This window comes from Pituophis catenifer, unplaced genomic scaffold (assembly GCF_029215685.1).
Source record: "Pituophis catenifer annectens isolate HBS135680 unplaced genomic scaffold, rPitCat1.0.hap2 SCAF_3, whole genome shotgun sequence".
In the NCBI taxonomy this organism is placed as follows: Eukaryota; Metazoa; Chordata; class Lepidosauria; order Squamata; family Colubridae; genus Pituophis; species Pituophis catenifer.
This window is the reverse complement of record NW_027256883.1, coordinates 205,212,552-205,232,639: the sequence shown is the minus strand read 5'-3', so window position 1 is coordinate 205,232,639 and position 20,088 is coordinate 205,212,552. Positions and strand designations below refer to the sequence as shown.

Sequence of the window (20,088 nt, the reverse complement as noted above, 5' to 3'; positions counted from 1 at the left end):
CATCGGGGTCAGTGGGCGAAGCCTCCCGGAGGTTTTACTACCGGTTCTATAGAACCGGTGCGAACCGGGGGCAATCCACCACTGATTTACCTAAATTGGACACCTCTGATCTAAAGAATGTGGTATAGAAGACATATGAGAAGGAAGGACTCACTGGAGAAGAGCCTAATTCTGGGAAAGATTGAGGGCAAAAGAAGAAGGGGACGACAGAGAATGAGGTGGCTGGATGGAGTTACTGAAGCAGTAGATGGGAGCTTAAATGGACTTCGGGGGATGGTAGAGGACAGGTTGATGGGTCCGACATGACTTCGCAACTAACAACAACAAATAGAAGATGTCCATGGGTGGTGGTGAGGTTCAAAAGTCAAGATGGTGGCCACTCTGATTTTGTAGACTTCCCTTTACAGATGCCCCTGGATAGAATTGAATTTTTTTTTTCATCTTAGTTTTTCCACTTATTAGGTTACTGTTCTTCACTCTCCACCATGAATAAAAAAATATTTTAAAGCTCTAGGACCATTTGGAGCATCTTTTTTCAGGACTCCGGACATGTTTTTTTTACTAGGTATTAGTTTAATTGCCTCATTCTGTAACGTTTCTCCAGATGGAAGGAACAGGAATGGGTGATTAAAAGATGTGGGACAACAATATGGGGGAAAGTTGTGTAAAGCGCTGCTTTCAAGAGAGCGGAAATGTATTTTCTCTTGATGAAAGAGGTATGGATGACAGTATTAAAAATAACAGAATAGCTTCTCATTGAACAGCTATGAAAGCTGAGATTATCTTCTTGCCAGAAATATATAAAACTAGTGGATAGCTGCCAGTTTTTAAGGATAGCTGAACTGGAAAACAAGATATGGTATTTGGAACTTCTCATATTAAGGAGTGCTGAAATTATAGGTGGGGGTGGGTAGGGAAGGTTTTCCTTTTATATTCCATACATTTAAAAAAGAGAAAGTATGGTGGTACATTTTATACATGATTTAATAGAAGATTAAACCTACCAAGGCTGTAGGCTGAGAAACATTGAATAAAATCTCAAAACTCCTAGCCAGTAGATTGAAAAATAATTGCTGTAGTTAGATTATAAAAGCTTTTAGGCTGTATGATGGAAAGATTTTAAGTAATGTAAAACATATTGCAATAGCATTTCCAAGATTTTATTCTAATCTTGATGTATCTAAACAAGTGGATAAAACTAAGATTGAGCTTTATTTAAAAAGTATTCAAATAGCCTTCGTTGCATAGAATTTAAAAGGGAAATCAATAGGCCAGTTACACTGGAAGAGATAGGAAAAACTGTTAAAATCTTAAATTAAATAAATTGCTGAGACCAGATGGAGTTCCATCATTTTTTCTAAGATATTTTTGGAGCAAATAGTTCAAACCCTGCAGTCTGTCATCTCAATAGTTATGACAAAAGCAAAAAAGTCTGAAAGACAAGAATTATCTAAAATAATTGCTTTGCTTAAATCTCCACAAATATCACAGATAACCAGAATTTCTAAGACCTAATTGCTGCATTATTAAACTAAGACTCTAATATTTTCTATTTCTTGGTTGCCATGATGTAAAAAAGATGTGGAGACTCTAGAAAGAGTGCAGAGAAGAGCAACAAAGATGATTAGGGGACTGGAGGCTAAAACATATGATGAACGGTTGCTGGAATTGGGTATGTCCAGTTTAATGAAAAGAACGTTTAAGGGTGATATGGTAGCAGTCTTCCAATATCTAAGGGACTGCCACAAAGAAGAGGGAGTCAAGCTATTCTCCAAAGAACCTGAGGGTAGGACAAGAAGCAATGGTGGAAACTAATCAAGGAGAGAAGCAACCTAGAACTAAGGAGAAATATCCTGACAGTTAGAACAATTAATCAGTGGAATGGCTTGCCTCCAGAAGTTGTAGATGCTTAAACACTGGAGGTTTTTAAGAAAAGATTGGGCAACAATTTGTCTGAAATGGTATAGAGTTTCCTGCCTAAGTAGAGGGTTGAACTGGAGGACCTCCAAGGTTCTATTCTATTCTATTCTATTCTATTCTATTCTATTCTATTCTATTCTATTCTATTCTATTCTATTCTATTCTATTCTATTCTATTCTATTCTATTCTATTCCATTCCATTCCATTCCATTCCATTCCATTCCATTCCATTCCATTGTCTGGCATTTGATCATGCAATCTGCCCGCTGCAGCCGTCGAAGATTCCACAAGTGCTCTCTTGAAACCTAGGGGAATTCATCTGATGCCTGAAGTGGAGTGATCCAATGGATCCTTTCTCCCTGTTGTGAAAGATGGCACTGGTCAGCTCTAACGCAGAGAGTGATCTGACTAGGAGAAGGACAGATGTTCCTATTTCTACCAAATCACATCACATCTGCTCTGAGATAAAAAAAAACTAGCTCTAATGCCTGGCCTTCTACACGAATGAGACCCCCGATGACCATTAAATGTAGCAACACAATGTTTTACCCATCTTTAATGCTTAGCTGCTGAGTGATAATATGTCAGGGAGAACCTTAATGGGAACAGTACTCTCTACAAAGAGCCCCAGACCACAAACAATAATCCAATATGATTTGTTTGCATTACTCTTTCAGATCCATGTATAATTGGCATTGTGTACTTTTTGAAAAGAGCCCCAGACCAGAAACTACAAACCAAAATGATTTCTTTTTCTTTTTTTCTTTTTTTTTTGGTACTGTTGTTTTTTTCAAACCTCTAATAATTGCCACTTGTGAATTGGTTTCCCATTGCAAACATGTTGGGGTTCTCTACGATGGATTATATTCCTGCCAGGGGATTAGATTAATGATCAGACCCACTGCTTCGGAAGATAAGCACGTAGGATATTGTGCAAAATAGGATCAGGGAAAGCAGCTTGGTATTTTCAGAAACATTTTTGAAATGGTTTCAAAGGACTTGCCTGCATCTGTCATAGAGATCACAGCTGTTATGGGCTATTGCGAGTATCTGGAAGTTTGGCTACTCGTCCACGTAGTTCAAGATAGAACGTACGACATTGGATAACAAAGTTAGAAGGGACCTTGGAGATCTAATCCAATCCCTTGCTCAAGCAGGACTCCCTATACCCCTGATAGCGAACCTATGGCACGCGTGCCAGAAGTGGCATGGAGAGCCCTCTCTGTGGGCATGCACGCCATCGCCAGCTGCTCTTCTGGTTTCCGGTACGCACATGCACGCTGTCCAGCTGGTCTTTGCGGGTGCTGGAGTGCCTGAAAAGGGTCCAAAAAACGGCCTGAAAAAATGGCCTGAAAACGGGCTAAAAAACGGCTCGGAAAATGCCCCAAAAGCAGGTTTTTCAGGCCATTTTTAGGCCATTTTTGGGGCCATTTTCAGGCCTTTTTGGGCCAAAAAATGCCCCCAAAATGGCCAAAAAACAGGCATGTGCATGCCTGCCAGCTGGTCTTGAGGTTTCTGGTGCTCTGGCGCGTATGCATGCGTGTTTCAGTTTGGGCACTTGGTGCCAAAAAGGTTTGCCATCACTGCCCTATATGATTTCAGACACATGGCTATCCAGTCTCTTTTTGAAACCATCCAGTGATGGAGCACCCACAAACTTCTGAAGATGAACTATTGCATTGATTGATTTCTCTAACCATTAGGAGTTTTCTCCTTAGTTCTAGGTTGCTTCTCTCCTTGAATAGTTTCCATCTATTGTATCTCGCCTTGCCTTCTGCTGTTCTGGAAAATAGTTTGACCCCCCTCCCGTCTTCTTTGTGGTGGCCCCTGAGATCTTTGAACACTGCTATCATGTCACCCCTGATCCTTCTTTTCATTAGACTAGACATGCCCCATTCCCATAATCATTCTTCGCATGATTTAGCCAGTGGTGGGTTGCTACCGGTTCGCCCCGGATCAGGAGAACTGGTAGCGTCGGCATTGGCGGCGTGAGGCTCTGCCTACGCACCCAGACGTCTCTGCGCATGCGCAGAAGCGTTGGACGCCCACGCCCACGAGTGAACCGGTAGCAGCTGAAATTGAAACCCACTACTGGTTTTAGCCTTCATCCCCCTAATCATTCTTGTTCTCTTTCTTTAAATGACCTGCAGTGACTCGCAGTATGTGGGCAGGAGAGAAATGAATCACTTAATACCAACACATCATACCAGGGATGAAATGCTCCCGGTTTGAACCGGATCGCCCAATCCGGTAGCAATGGAGGCGGGTGGTTCAGAGAACCGGTAGCAAATATCCCTGCCCCTCCCCCCATGCCCAGCTGAGCCGCGCAATCATCGGAGGCTTTTTTTCTTTTAAATGCCTCTGACGATCCAAGCTTGGATCGTCAGAGCCTTTTGAAAGCATTTTTTTACAACCTCTTCACCGAAGAGGTTGTAGAAAAAATGGTTTTAAAAGTAAAAAAAAAAAAAATTGTCCACACGCACCCAGTCACATTACTCCCCACCAGCACCAAGCCACGCCCACAGAACTGGTAGTAATAAATTTTAGATTTCACCATTGACATCATACCCAGCCTTTTAAATACAGGTAGTCCTCAATTTACACACAGGCCACTCTTTTGAAGACAACAAAGTCCATATTTTGGACAGAGAGGATTGCTGGTTTGAAAGAGGGGTCAAAGAGGCAAAATTGAACAACCCTCTCTCAACAGAGGGGGAGGGATACTACATCATCTATCTCCAATCTACAACACAGTCCTTTCAACAGTTCCAAGAAGGCTCCACACCCATTTGCACCACTCAGGTGACCCTGATGACACAGATAAACCTCCAAATGCTTCAACGACCCTCTAAAAGGATGCAAATGACCAGCTGTCTGCAAGGAGTATAAATCCTTCCATTCCCCACCATCCAGTCAGAACTGAAGATGCTTCTTGGATGAGAAGCGAAATGTCTTCAAGAAAAGACAAAGTCCAATTGCCTCTTGAAAAAGCACCTTTGGGACATGGAAATCCAATAGCCCCCTTACAACAAAAATCCCAGTCCCATTCATTTAATATCCTCACTTCCTGTAGCCTTCAGCACTAAGACAGGCAACAAAAAATAAACAAGTGGCTTTTTTTTTTGCTCCGCACAAAATATTCCACTTGGACCACCTGTGCGCCAAAAGATGCGCTCTACCAAAACTCTACAGTTCTTCCCTTAAAAGCAACAAAACCAAGGCAAACAAAGATGGTTTTGGAGATAGAGAAGTGTTGTTATTTTTGTATTGATGCTACAGAAACTACCAGGTATTTTAATCAGCAACCATTCACCTGCAGCTGGTCAAAAACGGGGCAGCGTTGGAGAAGCGTTAACCATGACAATGCAAGAAAATTAATCAAAGATAAAGTTTTGGGCCAAGATAGCTTTTTTGGGGGGGGGGGGGTTGAATCTGGGAATCATCCAAACACTTGTTTTCTTTCTTTTTTTCCCCTAATCGGTGCCATCTGTTTGAAAAGGATCAGATCCAGGAGAAGGATTCCTACAGACTGTCAATTTCCTTTGCAAGGTAGCATTTCTATAGAAGGCTTTGTCTAGACAGTATATTTCAAGGACAGATAGGATTTAGCGTGGGCCCTTTCCAGAAGATTGCCTCTGTCTCCCAACCAGGTGCTTGGAAAAAGAAGAGAACAGCTCTCTGTTGGCAGCACCCTCTAATTTCCCTGCAGCCAACACTGCAAAAAAAAAAAAAAAAAGGAAGTTTAGATGCCTCCAGTTACATGTTTTCAAGCTGTACTCAGCTGTTACACTGTCAATAGCAAACGCTGGAGCCGATGCAAGCCAATATTTTGCTTATATATTTTTTTATCACACCACAGATTACCAGCCTTTTCCTCTCTGCAGACTGATGTATCAGGGTTGAGTACTCTTTTGTTGTTGTTCAGGAGTGTTTCTGAATGGTCTTCTGGAATCGGTGCCTGGATGCCAACTAAAGTGCATTTTGTTATTACACAAAGACTAATATGATGAGTACCTGATATTACTAGTGTTCAATTTTCCTGGTCTTATTTATTCTATGGATGTCTGTATAACTGCTTGTTGAATTATGATCCTACTGGACAATCCTAGTATCAATTTCTCTTCCTTCCTTCCTTCCTTCCTTCCTTCCTTCCTTCCTTCCTTCCTTCCTTCCTTCCTTCCGCACTACTTGTTGGACACTGTAGAACAGGGATGTCAAACTCGTGGCCCATGGGCTGGATGTGGGCTGGAAATGCACTTACCTTTATTACTGGATCAGAAATGCGAGCACGTGTGCGCCTCTTCTGTGCATGTGCAGAGCCTTCTGTGCATGCGCCGAGGGGCAAAAATGGGACATAATGATGTCCCAGTGGGTGGGCGGAGCCTCATGTCACTGGCCCTACCGACTCACGCGACCCAGATAGATCTGGCTGGATTTCACCGCTGGGCCACACCCACACCCAGTTTAACGAAGTGGAAAAAAGTCACGATATGTCACGTGACGACACGAGTTTGTCACCCCTGCTGTTGAACCACCTAAGCAAGTCAAGTATCTAAATCTACTCCTAAACTAGATTAACATCTGTCTCCCAATTCCTTCTTTGGTGTCACTAAATTAATTCTTTTTCATCGTCACAATAACTTACACCATGTCTGGATCTGACTTGTCGTTTTCCAACCCTTTGACACAGTGGTGGGTTGCCCCCGGTTCGGACCGGTTTGCAAGAAGCGGTAGTAAAAGCAGTGGGAGGCTCCGCCCACCGCCCCTGATGTTATCATAGGCCCGTGATGGTGAACCTATGGCACGCGTGCCACAGGTGGCACGTGGAGCCATATCTGTGGGCACACGAGCGTTGCTCTAGCTCAGCTCCAGCACGCATGCGTGCGCCGGCCACCTGATTTTCGGCCCTTCCGGGCCCAACGGAAGTCAGGAGACGGGCTGTTTCCAACCTCCTGAGGGCCTTCGGGGGGGTGGGGAAGGCAGTTTTCACCCTCCCCAGGCTCCTAGAAAGCCTCTGGAGGGCGAAAAATGGGCCTACCAGGCCCACTGTGCCAAAAGTGTGGGAGCGTGGGGGGGGGTCACACACATATGTGTGGGGGAGCAGGGTGCATTGAATTATGGGTGTGGGCACACACGCACACAAACCCCCTGAGCTCTCCCCACTTTTGGCACACCTTGGCAAAAAGGTTAGCCATCACTGTCATAGGCGATCTGCGCATGCACAGATCCTGTTGTGAACTGGTAGTAAAGGTAAGTACTTTGACATCTTCGACCAACCCAGGATGCTGGATTGTATTTGAAGATTCAGTGTCTTGTGAAAGTCCACAAAAGGGATTAATTTAGTCCACAGGCTAAATGAGTTGTCTGAATAACCATCCTTTCCATTCCAAACCCCATAGCTTTGGGTTCTCTGGGAAGCTCACCATGCGCCCAGTCGTCTTGTTTCCCAGTTTTTGTTTAAGCATCAAGGAGAGTGAATCATACAGCCTCCGAACATGACTACGTGGCTCTTCTCTTTGGTCCTTAACGCAATTCCTCTCTGCAGCCTTCCCACAGCCCGGGTGTCCCTCTACCTCCAGATTCACTAAAGAAAGTCCAATTGGTGATTAAGCATATGAGCAACATGGGAAGAAATGGTTATCTGCAACCTGGGGTTGCTTTTAAGCAGCTCCTTTCTTGCTTTGGCTTCGATGCTCGGCAAGACTACCTCAAAGCTGTGCCAAAGGGCAAAATTTAAAGTGGCTTTTAATGGGGCCTCCTAAGGCGCCGAGAAGTCAAACAGGCAAGCATTTTTCTTTTTTCTTTTTTTACTTTGAAAAAAAAAAAAGGCCTTGATTGCTAGAGTTTTTATTCCCTCCCTCAAGAATCTACCGCTCTGCTAATCACACAAACACTTCAGCCCGGCTGTATAATATTTTTCTTTCACGTGGGCTATTGGAAAAGAGACAGGCGAGAAGGGAGAGAAAAAGGAACGGAAAGGAAAAAAAAAAAGTTCTGCACAGTAGGCAAATTTAAGCTAACTTTTAATTAACATTTAAGACACAGAAGTCTGATCATGCAAATTTGTTAGCGTCGCCTCCTGGTTGCTTGATTGTTCTTGATTGAACACGATAAAAATAGACTTTATGTGAACCGTCGCTGGGCATGGATATGCCCTTCTCTCTGATTAAACATGGCTGTCCACAGATGGCTAATAACCGTGTCCTAGGCACAGGAGGAGACACGTGTTCCACCCCAAGCTCTGAGAAGCCAGATGGAACCCAACCCTGATCTTGGATTGAGGAAATCCAAAGAATTGAAGACAAGGATTGAGGGGGAGGGACATGATTATTGTCTTCCAGTACTTGAGGGGCTGCCATAGAGAAGAGGGAATTGATCAGTGGTCAATATATCAAATAATTTAACAACATGTTCTCTGCTCTAATGACCGGTTAGGTGGGCGTGGCCATGGTGGGCATGGCCAGGGGATGTGACAGGCAGCACTTGGCTTCCTGAACCTCCCTGGGAGCAAAAATGGGCCACGGGGGGTGTGCCCCCTCGCGCCCCATTTTGGGCCTAGTAGGCCTCCCTGCAGCCTTCTGGGAGCAAAAATGGGCCACGTGGGGGGGGGGGAGACTGCGCTGCACCCCCCTTGTCCACTTTGGGCCTTGGAGGCCTCCCTGAAGCCTCCTGGGAGTGAAAACAGGGCATGTGGGGACTCCTGGAAGGGGCAGGGAGGGGAGGGGAAGGGCCAGCCAGCAATTTAATTACTGGTTCGCCCGAACTGGCCTGAACCGGCTGAATCCCACCACTGGAATTGACTTATTCTCCAATGCACCTGAGGATAGGACAAGAAGTAAAGGGTGGAAATTTGCTAACGAGAGATCAAACCTAGAATTAAGGAGTAATTTTGGATATAATGTAATGCTTGAACAGTGGGAGAATATGCGGAATAAAGGTTTAAAGTTTACATTAAATTATATTTTAAAAGAACATTTCTATAAGACGATGTATTGTTGGTATTTAACTCCAGATAAATCGTCAAGAATGTATAAAGGTGGCAGATGAATGTTGGCAATGTAAATGTAAAGAAGGGATTTTTTATCATCTATGGTGGACGTGTGATAAAGCAAAGAAATATTGACGTAGGATTCAAATCTTAATACAGAAAATTCTTAAAGTGAATATAGAAAGAAAACCAGAGACTTTCCTTTTGGGTTTAATGGAACATGACTTGGAAAAAAAAATTGGAACTTTGATGTTATATATGTTGACGGCAGCAAGACTACTCTACGCACAGAAATGGAAGGTCACCTCGATCCCCACAATGGATGAATGGCTACAAAAACCGATGGAGTTAGCAAAGATGGCTTAATTGACTGCTCTGATCAAAGAAAAAAACCCGAATACTTTCATTTCTACCTGGAAACCACTTCTGGACTTTGTGCTTGAGATGGGAAAAAAAAATGAAGCTTTGATTTTGGCTTTTACCGATTAGATAGATTTGTTGTTATAGAAATGGGTCGTTTCTATTATTAAGAAAAAGTAAAAAGTTGAGGTTAGATGTTAATGGCTTCTTCTACTGCACCAAAGAAGTCAGAAGTCAATGCCTTTTTTTTTTCTTTTTCCCCTTGCTTTTGCCCACTATCTACTTCCCTTTTTCCTTTCCTAATTTCCCTAATATTTGCTTTTGTATTATTTTTGTATGTCATATTATATATGAATAAAACTATAAAAGTAAAAAAAAAAAAGAATTAAGGAGTAATTTCCTGACAGGCAGAATAATTAATCAGTGGAATCGCTTGTGTCCCTGGAATTGTGGGTCCTCCATCACTGGAGGTTTTCAAGAAAAAATTGGACTACCATTTGACCAGGATGGTATAAGGTCCTTGCCTTGAGTAAGGGGTTGGACTATAAGACTCCTGTCAAGTTTCCAAAAGATGCCCTAATTAATTCATGAGCCATGATCCAAACTTCAAAGGAAATATAGCCATTTATTAGGAGCAACATTCCAGCAATACTCGGATGCAGTTAGGACTGATCCTACGTAGATTTATGTTCCCCTATGACCCTGTCTCTCCCCTCCTCTCTGGCCATGTCATAAATCACATTCTCCAATTAACCACTTTGGCTGGCTGTGAAACCTAACACCCTCCTTCTGATTGCGGTCAGAAAGAATGTATGGAATTCACTTCAGTTCTCCCTCCCTCCTGCTCATGGCAACTTGAAAGCTTTGCAAGTTGACAACTCCTATGGTCCCATGCCCCCATGGAGGGGCACAACTCACTTAATAACTGTCTTGCTTAGCAACAGCAATTTTGGGCTCAATTGTGGTCATAGGTCAAGGGCTACCTATATAGCACAGATCCTGACTTCGTGTTATTTTTTTTATGTCTTTTACATACAGGCAACATCTGATCATATTCCTCCAAAAAAGTAAACTATCCCTAAGTAATGAAATCCAGCATTAGCTGTTTCTCATAAGAGAGGTAAGCTATAAACAAAGTTCATTTTTTTTCCTTTAAAGAAAATAATTGCGCAGATAGGATTTAATATGTTGCTCATCAGAAGTTGGTAGAAATGAATCCTGAGCTGGTTTAATTCTTTGAGCATCACAGACTGCGAGATATATATGCGCACAGATTTATGTAATAAGATAATTAGTTCTTTATCTTTCTTATGCAGGCATAACTTTCTATTTGATAAACAGCTGTGGGGATATGACTAAACTCGCTGCTTCAGTCAGGCAATCATTTCTGTCAAAATTATCAGTCACGGGCAGCATCACCGCTCAGAGACTATTCCTTAAATTGATTGTTCTCGATTGCAGAATTTCTGATTTAGCGCCGTGGCATTTATGAGGAGCTGTCCCTTCCTCTCAATAGGAAATATTTTAAAGTATTTCCACAAATCTATTTATAATCATAGCCAAGACAATAATTTAGAGCAGGGATGTCAAACTCTATTTCATTGAAGGCCGCATCAGGGTTGTGTTTGACCTCAGGGGGCCGAGGTGGGTGTGGCCAGCTTGACAACACTTGTATTGGGGACACCTGTGGCCTGAGCGCTCTGCCGGCAAAAACAGCGCCCCGAGCTCCATTTTCAGCTGCGACTGCCTCCTGCAACCTTCTGCCAGCAGCAACGGAGCTCGGGAAGGCCATGCACGGCCCTCTCGAGCTTCATTTTTGGCTGTGACGGCCTCTTGCAACCATCTGCCAGTGGAAATGGAGCTCAGGAGGGCTGCATGTGGCCCTCTCGAGCTCCGTTTTTGCTGGCAGAGGCATCAGGGCCAGTCCTTTGCCATTTCCAGGGTGGCCCCGCAGGCCAGTTCTAAGCGCCTTGAGTTTGACACCTCGGATCTAGAGCCAGAATCTGTGCTGATGTTATATTTCCTGAGTGAAAAGAATATATAGGTAGACCTTGACTTATAACCACAAGAGAGGCCAAAATTTCCATTGCTAAGCAAGACAATTGTTAAGTGAGTTTTGCCCTGTTTTACGACCTTTCTTGCCATAATTGTTAAGTGAATCACTGCAGTTGTTAAAGTTAGGAATACAGATGTTAAGTGAATCTGGCTTCCCCATTGATTTTGCTCCTCAGAAGCTCACAAAAGGTGATCACATGAGCCAGGACCCTGCAACCGTCATAAATACATGCCAGTTGCCAAGCTTCTGAATTTTGATCACGTGATACTGCAACCGCTTTAAATATGAAAAACAGCCATAAGTCACTTTTTTTCGATGCCATTGGAGCTTTGAATGGTCACTAAACAAATGGCTGTAAGTTGGGGACCACCCTGAACATAATCAAGTTCATATGGGGAAATTTCCCCATATATTATACTATGTTCTTCCCAGTTAACTGTCACCCTGGATAGGTTAAAAATGTCGATATTTTCCTAATAGGATTCGGAAAATATTAGAATGCGCAGAAATGAATAGGTTAACACTTGAAATTAAAGAGAAGGAACAATTTGATTACTATAACATATGGGAATATTTTATCAATGGTTAGAGAATAAATATGAAAAGTGGAAAAGAGCAGAGGAGTGAAATAGAGAAAATGTTTTAATGAAGTTAAATAAGTTAAGAAGAGGACTGTTATTAGGTATGGTATATATTAATATTAGTATTAAGTTAAGAATAGATGAAATAATAAACATGACTGTAAATTGTAATTGTTATTGTATAAAATATTTGCACAAAGTATTTGTACCCAGACGACACACTGTTTAATGGAAGATGATGTTTGAATCAAAATAAAATAAAAAAAATTGTAAAAAAAAATGTCGAGGCGGCTGCCATGATTGTATGTTTGAAGGACAGTCCCTCTTTTTATTTATTTATGCTGCATGCATAACACATGAAACAAAATGAGCAAGGCTTCTGTTGTGTGGCTGTACCTGCCACACTGACTTTTTTGACCCTCCATGGATACCTCTGGCCATCCAATTTCCTCTGCCATCATCCTTTGATTTGAACTGAAGCAATAATTCCTGCTGCGGAACACGCAGACTGTAGCAACAATGCATGGCTACGTCCTTCTGCTATACATTTTTATCCTAAAACTATTAAGTCTCCAACTACTTTTTGTGATTGACAGGTAATTTAAGAACACGATGCGAGACATCGGGAGCTTTAGTGCCAAATTTGAGTCCTTGGTTTTTTGTTTTTTTTTCCTGGCACCGCTCCTGACATAACACTCTCTTGCCATTGTTTGGGGGAGACGGGGACATCTTCTCTACTATAACTCAGGGCACAAGTATTTTAAATCACCATCTAGCTCTTGGAACAATAAACCAAGTTCGGAGTTACATTCTTTCCTTTAAGAAAATGTTAAACCTTTGCTGTACAGATAGTCCTTGACCTAGGACCACAATTTGTAAGGAGAGAATTTCTATTACTAAACAAGACAGGGGTTAAGTGAGTCGCAGCCGATTTTACAAGCTTTTTTGCAAAAGAATGTTAAACAAATCACTGCAGTTAAATGAATCACATGAGCATTGAGTGAATCCAATTTATATCAGAATAACAGAGCTGGAAGGGACCTTGGAGGTCTTCTATCCAACCCCCTGCTGAAGCAGGAAACCCTATAGCATTTCAGACAAATGGTTGTCCAACGTCTTCTTAAAAACCTCCAGTGTTGGAGCATCCACAACTTCTGGAGGCAAGTTGTTCCACTGATTAATAATAATAATAATAATAATAATAATAATAATAATAATAATAATAATAATAATAATAATAATAATAATAATAATAATAATAATAATTTTATTTCTATACCGCCCTTCTCCCGAAGGACTCAGGGTGGTGTACAGCCAATTTAAAAACACAAGACACAACAATAATTAAAAATTAAAATAATTAAATAGATTTGGCCGATTTAAAACCCCAAAAATTTAAAATACCCCAATTTAAAATTATTAAGTTGATAGCCCGGCCTGGCGGAACAACAGGGTCTTCAATGCGCAACAAAACACCCGGAGGTCGGAGATCTTGCGTATTTCCGGGGGCAGTTCATTCCACAGGGCTGGGGCTCCCACAGAGAAGGCCCTCCCCCTGGGTGTCGCCAGCCGACATAACTTGGCTGATGGCACCCTGAGGAGACCCTCTCTGTGGGAGCGGACTGGTCGGTGGGAGGCTATTGGTGGCAGAAGACGGTCTCGAAGGTACCCGGGTCCGGATTAATTGTTCTAACTATCAGAAAATTTCTCCTTAGTTCTAAGTTGCTTCTATCCCTCATTAGTTTCCATCCATTGCGTATTGTCAGGTGCTTTGGAGAACAGGTTGATTGCTTCTTCTTTGTGGCAGCCCCTTAACTAGTTGAAAGCTGCTATCATGTTACCCCTACTCCTTCTTTTCACTAGACCAGGGGTCAGCAACCTGTGGCTCTGGAGCTGCATGTGGCTCTTTCACCCCTCTGCTGCGGCTCCCTGTCACTCAAAATATGCATCACAACCACCAATGTGTGACATCCACCGGTACATGATTTATTGAGCTTTTCAACCCCCGGTAGGCCAACCATGGATAAATCCAAGAAAAGAAAAGTTTCAGAAGAAAACAGAACGTTTAATGCAACTACATATGCTAGTTTTGTGGCCGCTCAAGAAATAGTCAGGCACGGGAAGGGTTTTGTGGCTCCCAGTGTTTTCTTTTCTGTAGGAAACGGGTCCAAATGGCTCTTTTGAGTGTTTAAGGTTGCAGACCGCTGCACTAGACTAAACACACCCAATTCCTGCAGCTGTTCTTCGTATGTTTTAGCCTTCAGCCCCCCCCCCCAATCATCTTTGTCATCCTTCTCTGCACTTTTTCTAGAGTTTCAACATCTTTTTCATATTGTGGTGACCAAAACTGGATGCAATATTCCAAGTGTGGTCTTACTAAAGCTTCCCTCATTGCCTTCATTTGTGAGAAGCTAACTGGGAAGGTCAGAGTGTTGATCCATTCAATGCAAGAAGCATTGACCAAGCCTAACATTGTCCATTATGCCTAGCCCAAAATCAAAATTTCCTTTGCTTTTCTATTGATTTAATATATTTATATCCTGAACATGTTTTTTTCATGATATCAAGCCGGTGTTCTCAGATGGTCTCCATTTGAGTAGACCTATTGACCTGTTGAATTTCAGCTTCAAAATTCTATCCTAGGGCTGCTTGTCCAATGATAATATTTAGTTTCTAAAGCTTCCCTATGTTTTCCTTACGGTGTTAATAATTGCATTATTTGCTTCAAGAATAACAAAATAATATGGGCATAGAACTGCCAGTCTTGTGTGTTGGGAGGCATTGATACATGACAGGAATTCATTATTGAGAAGATAATCTCTGCATTTTTAGTCCAGAGAAAAGTAAAAAAGTTGAATTTATTAGCGCTTTACGTGATAATATTCCACATAGTCTAAGTCCGTGATGGCGAACCTATGGCACATGTGGCACATGTGGGACACAGAGCCCTCTCTTTGGGCACGGCAGCCGTCACCCCAGCCCAGCTCCACCGCGCATGTGCGTGAACCTCATGCCAACCAACTGGTCTCCGGGTCTCTGCCGCACAGAGATGGGAGGGGGTGGGGGGTGCAGATTGGTGCAGGAGGCTTTCCAGGCCCAAAATGGGGTGTGGGGGACCGTGCGAGGCTCCCCCATTTTGGCTTCCAGGTTGGTGCAGGAGGCTTTCCAGGCCCAAAACAGGGCACGGGGGTGTGTGCCCCATTTTGGGCCTGGAAAGCCTCCTGCACGAACCTGGAAGCCAAAATGGGGCACGGGGGGGGGGGGGGGGGCTGGGCGCATGCGCAGGCCGCATGTGCAAGGGGGATGCTCGCATTGCATTTTGGGGGTTCTGGAATGCGCACGTACATTCGCGCACGAATGGTTAAAAGGTTAACCCTCACTGGTCTAAGTCAGTGTTTCTCAACCTTGGCAACTTGAAGAGGTGTGGATTTCAACTCCCACAATTCCTCAGCCATCATGCTGCAATATCACGCACCGGCACTGGCTGAGGAATTCTGGGAGTTGAAATCCACATCTCTCCAAATTGCCAAAGATGAGAAACATCGGTCTAGCCATATCCTCTTCCCAGTGCAGCTATGTTCTCTGCCAACCTTGGATAAATATCTGGAGAAGGTCTTGAAGAATCTAATCCAAAGTCCTTCTCAGTGAAAGTATGTATGCAGGTAGTCCTCAACTTACAACAATTCAGTTAGTGACCGTTCAAATTTATTACGGCACTGAAAAAATTACAACTGTTGCAGTAACCCCATGGTCATATAATCAACATTTATTTAAATCCATACTGCCAGATGAGTAACACCAGTGTTTCCACATTTGATATAAATTGACCTTTTTAATTTTGTAGATCCTTCCTTCCTTCCTTCCTTCCTTCCTTCCTTCCTTCCTTCCTTCCTTCCTTCCTTCCTTCCTTCCTTTCCTTTTCTCATTGGCTAATTGCAATAAAATATATCAGATTTAAATACTAGCAAGAGTAAACGTTTCTTACATTACATCCAAGAAGTACTTGGATTTCCACTGACCCTTGATAAACATTTTAACTTCTATTTATTAGTGCAGTATCTTCTTTGACAAGAATGTATGAACATACAGTAAATGTTAAAAAATCATAACCACTAGATGTCACCACATTTCACTCAAATAAAAGAAGTAAGGAAACCCCTTTGATCTTTGCTAACCTGTCATTTGAAACTACTTGCCATCTCACCTTCCAAAGTATTGCAAGCACTAGATACTCAAGGAAATTCAGATTGACACAAAAGGAATGTTTTTACACTCCATAGTAAGGGGCAATGAAGTGACAGGGTTACTTAGAGCACTGAAGTACTACCTTCAGGAGGCATTGTGTTGTCCCATCATAGAATATTCTACTGTTTTCTGGAATGTTCTTTCTTCTCCTCAGAAGGGAAAGTTCTTCCATAATTTCCAAAGGCCAAACTCCCTTCATGATACTTGTGGGAAGTTTTATATTAAAATCTAGCTAATCCACTAGTTACAACAGTTCATTTATTGACCATTCAAAGTTACAATGCCACTGAAGAAAGGGACTTACGACTGTTTTTCACACTTATAACCATTGCAGTCTCCCTATAGTCACGTGATCAAAATTCAGATGCTTGGCAACTGACTCATATTTATGACGGTTGCAATGTTTTGGGGTCATGTGATCCCCTTTTGCAACTTTTTGACAAACAAAGTCAATGGGGAAGCCAGATTCATTTAACAACCATGTTACTAATTTAACGATAACAGTGACTCACCTAACAACTGTGGCAAGAAAGGTCATAAAATGCAGCAAAATTCACTTAACTGTCTCATTTAGGAATTTTTGGGCTCAGTTGTGGTCAATTGTTATTCTGTTATTATTCTGTTACCTCTAATGAGACCAAGAAGGACCTTCTCTGTGGTAGCAATAGCACTTAGACTTATATACCACTTTACAGTGCTTTGCCGCTTCCATCGCCACAAGATAAGACCTAATATAGGTTCTTAACTGTATTCGATCAGATTTGAATCGGGAGGACTTCCAACACTCCTCTAGGCATCTTTTCCGATGCTTCATTTTCCGGAGCTCCGTGGAAAACCAAGGAGCCACCCGGGATCTGTGTCGGATCAGAGGCTGCAAAGGTGCGATTCTCTAAGTGGTTTACAGAGTCAGCCTATTGCCCCCCAAAATTTGGGTCCTCGTTTTACCCACCTCGGAAGGATGGAAGACTGAGTCGACCTTGAGCCTGGTAAGATTTGAACTGCCAAACTGCAGGCAGCAGGCAGCCAACAGCCAGCAGTCAGCAGAAGTAGCTTGCAGTACTGCTCTCTAACCACTGCGCCACCGTGGTAGCTCCCTCCCTGTAAAATATCATCCCCGCAGAGAAAAGATTGTCCCCCACTTTGATAGTCTTTCGTGAGGCCCCGAAGATCTGATTTTGCCATCAAGTGGTTTGTTTGATTGTTATCACCAGAAGGGTGGTGAGATTTTACTGAATTTTGTATTTGAAGTTTTACTTTTGTAAGCCACTCCAGGTCACCATGAGTAAGCTGGGCAGCTAACAAACAAAGCTTTTGTGCACTATGATTTCTGAACATCTCCATGCCCTCTGTGTATGTTTGGGAGACAAGCTATTCAACTGGCTCCAGTTTCGACGTGCATCTTGAAGTAAACTGACTGAGCCACAACTGTAGACCATATTGTCCCAAAGGTTTTGTTTTTTTTTTCCAAGAGGCAACAGGACTTTCTGGTTTTTCTTTGAAAATGTTTCGCTTTTCATCCAAGAAGCTTCTTCAGCTCTGACTGGATGGTGGGGAGAGCTGAAGAAGCTTCTTAGGTGAGAAGCAAAACATCTTCAGAGAAAAACCAGAAAGCTCAGTTGCTTCTTTGTAAAAAGAAGCACCTTTGGGACAACCATGATCTAGATGACTGAGAATCTCCATAGACATGTAGACCACGTTGGTTGTCTCAAATCTGTGCAGTACAAACTAAAACTTCCCTTGACTAAAGCATGCAGAGAGTGCAGAGAAGAGCAACAAAGATGATGAGGGGACTGGAGGCTAAAACATATGAAGAACGGTTGCAGGAACTGGGTATGTCTCATTTAATGAAAAAAAGGACTAGGGGAGACATGATAGCAGTCTTCCAATATCTCAGGGGCTGCCACAAAGAAGAGGGAGTCAAGCTATTCTCCAAAGCACCTGAGGGCAGGATAAAAAGCTGGAAACTAATCAAGGAGAGAAGCAACTTAGAAGTAAGGAGAAATTTCCTGAGAGTTAGAACAATTAATCAGTGGAACAACTTGACTCCAGAGGTTGTGAATGCTCCAACACTGGACGTTTTTAAGAAGACGTTGGATAACCATTTGTCTGAAGTGGTGTAGGGTTTCCTGCCTAAGCAGGGGGTTGGACTAGAAGACCTCCAAGGTCCCTCCCAACTCTGTTATTCTATTCTATTCTATTCTATTCTATTCTATTCTATTCTATTCTATTCTATTCTATTCTATTCTACTCTACTCTACTCTACTCTACTCCCATTTCTATTCTATTCTATTCTATTCTATTCTATTCTATTCTATTCTATTCTATTCTATTCTATTCTACTCTACTCTACTCTACTCCCATTTCTATTCTATTCTATTCTATTCTATTCTATTCTATTCTATTCTATTCTATTCTATTCTATTCTATTCTATTCTATTCTATTCTATTCTATTCCTACTCCTACTCCTACTCCTACTCCTACTCCTACTCCTACTCCTGTCCTATCCTATCCTATCCTATCCTATCCTATCCTATCCTATCCTATCCTATCCTATCCTATCATATCCTATCCTATCCTATAGCTGTTATGCTTTGCTTTGGCCTGGCATTATAATAAGTTGCATCAACGAGTTTCAACCATTCACCCACATTGTGCAAAAGAGAAATTCAAAGGGGATATTGATGTCTTCTGTGGAAACGCTCTGAGAGGAAGAATCAGCTCTTGTGACAGAGAGGCAAAGGCTGCACTATTTTTTTGGCGCTCTCCCTCTGCTGGCCCCTACCCACCATTTTTCACTGCCTCAGAACAAAGTAGTAGCCAGATAGCTCTGTTTGGTCATGAATCATTTTTTTCACAGCCTCTCTCCATTTTTATTTGCTGAAAGTCTTCGTTACTCCGTTATCTGTCAAGTGCTCCCTATCTGCCAAGCCAGCAAACAAGAGACAAGCTATATCAAATGTCCATGAATTACAAACATGCTGTGTGTCCATAGATCATTGCGCTGATGTATTGATACTTACGGTGCTGCTAGTGAATTCGGGTGGGTTGTCGTTCACATCTGTCACCATAATGATTGCTGTCGCTGTGTTTGAGAGACCGTAGTTAAGGTTTCCTTCCATATCGGTGGCCTGAACGATGACTGTGTATTGCTGAACTTTCTGGAAACAAAAGAGAAAAAAAGAAACAAGAACGCATGATGTAAAATAGTGTTTTATTCTTTCCCTTTGCTGAGCGCAAATCTATTGAGGACTATTCCTATTAAAAAGCAAAATTCTTAGGAACAAGTTTGTTTTTGCTTTTTGTTTTACAATGTTGTTTCTTCCCAAAGTGATACAGGTAATCCTTAATTTACGATGATTCGTTTCGTGGCGGTTCAAACGTACAACCACACTGAATTGTGAACCACACACAATTGCAGGAATTGGGTTGTTGTTGTTGGTTGCGAAGTCGTCTCCGACCCATCGCAACCCCATGGACAACTTTCCTCCAGGCCTTCCTGTCCTCAGGAATTGGGTATGACTAGTCTAATGAAAAGAAGGACCAGGCTGGCTGCATGCCATGCACACCTGCAGAGAAGCTGGTCATACAAAAGGTCATGAATTGCGCAGAAATGGACAAATTAACGCTGAGTTTAAAAGATAAGGAGGCATCGATATTTTACAATGTGTGGGAACAGTGGTATAACTGGACAGAATGGAGATAGATTAAAGATAGATAGTTATTCAGTATAAGTAATAGATAAAATAAGAATGTATATACGCACAATTTAATTTTTGTACATAACGCACGAATTACTGTTACAAGAAAAATACCACAAATAGCTGTTGTTGAGTGATATAATTTTTTATGTTTTTAATGTAATAAAAGTTTAATAAAGTGTTTTAAAAAAAAGAAAAAAGAAAAGAAGGACTAGGGGAGACATGATAGCAGTGTTCT

The 20,088-nt window shown here is 42.2% G+C and overlaps 1 protein-coding gene across 1 annotated transcript in view; it reads right to left on the bottom strand.

The window, feature by feature from the left end:
* Window positions 1–20,088, bottom strand: part of CDH4 (cadherin 4) — a 401,827-nt gene that overhangs the window by 76,945 nt on the left and 304,794 nt on the right. Inside the window, exon 7 of the mRNA XM_070941124.1 lies at window positions 19,173–19,310. Within this exon, the coding sequence (XP_070797225.1) occupies window positions 19,173–19,310 (138 nt within the window). The remainder of the gene's footprint in view (window positions 1–19,172; window positions 19,311–20,088) is intronic.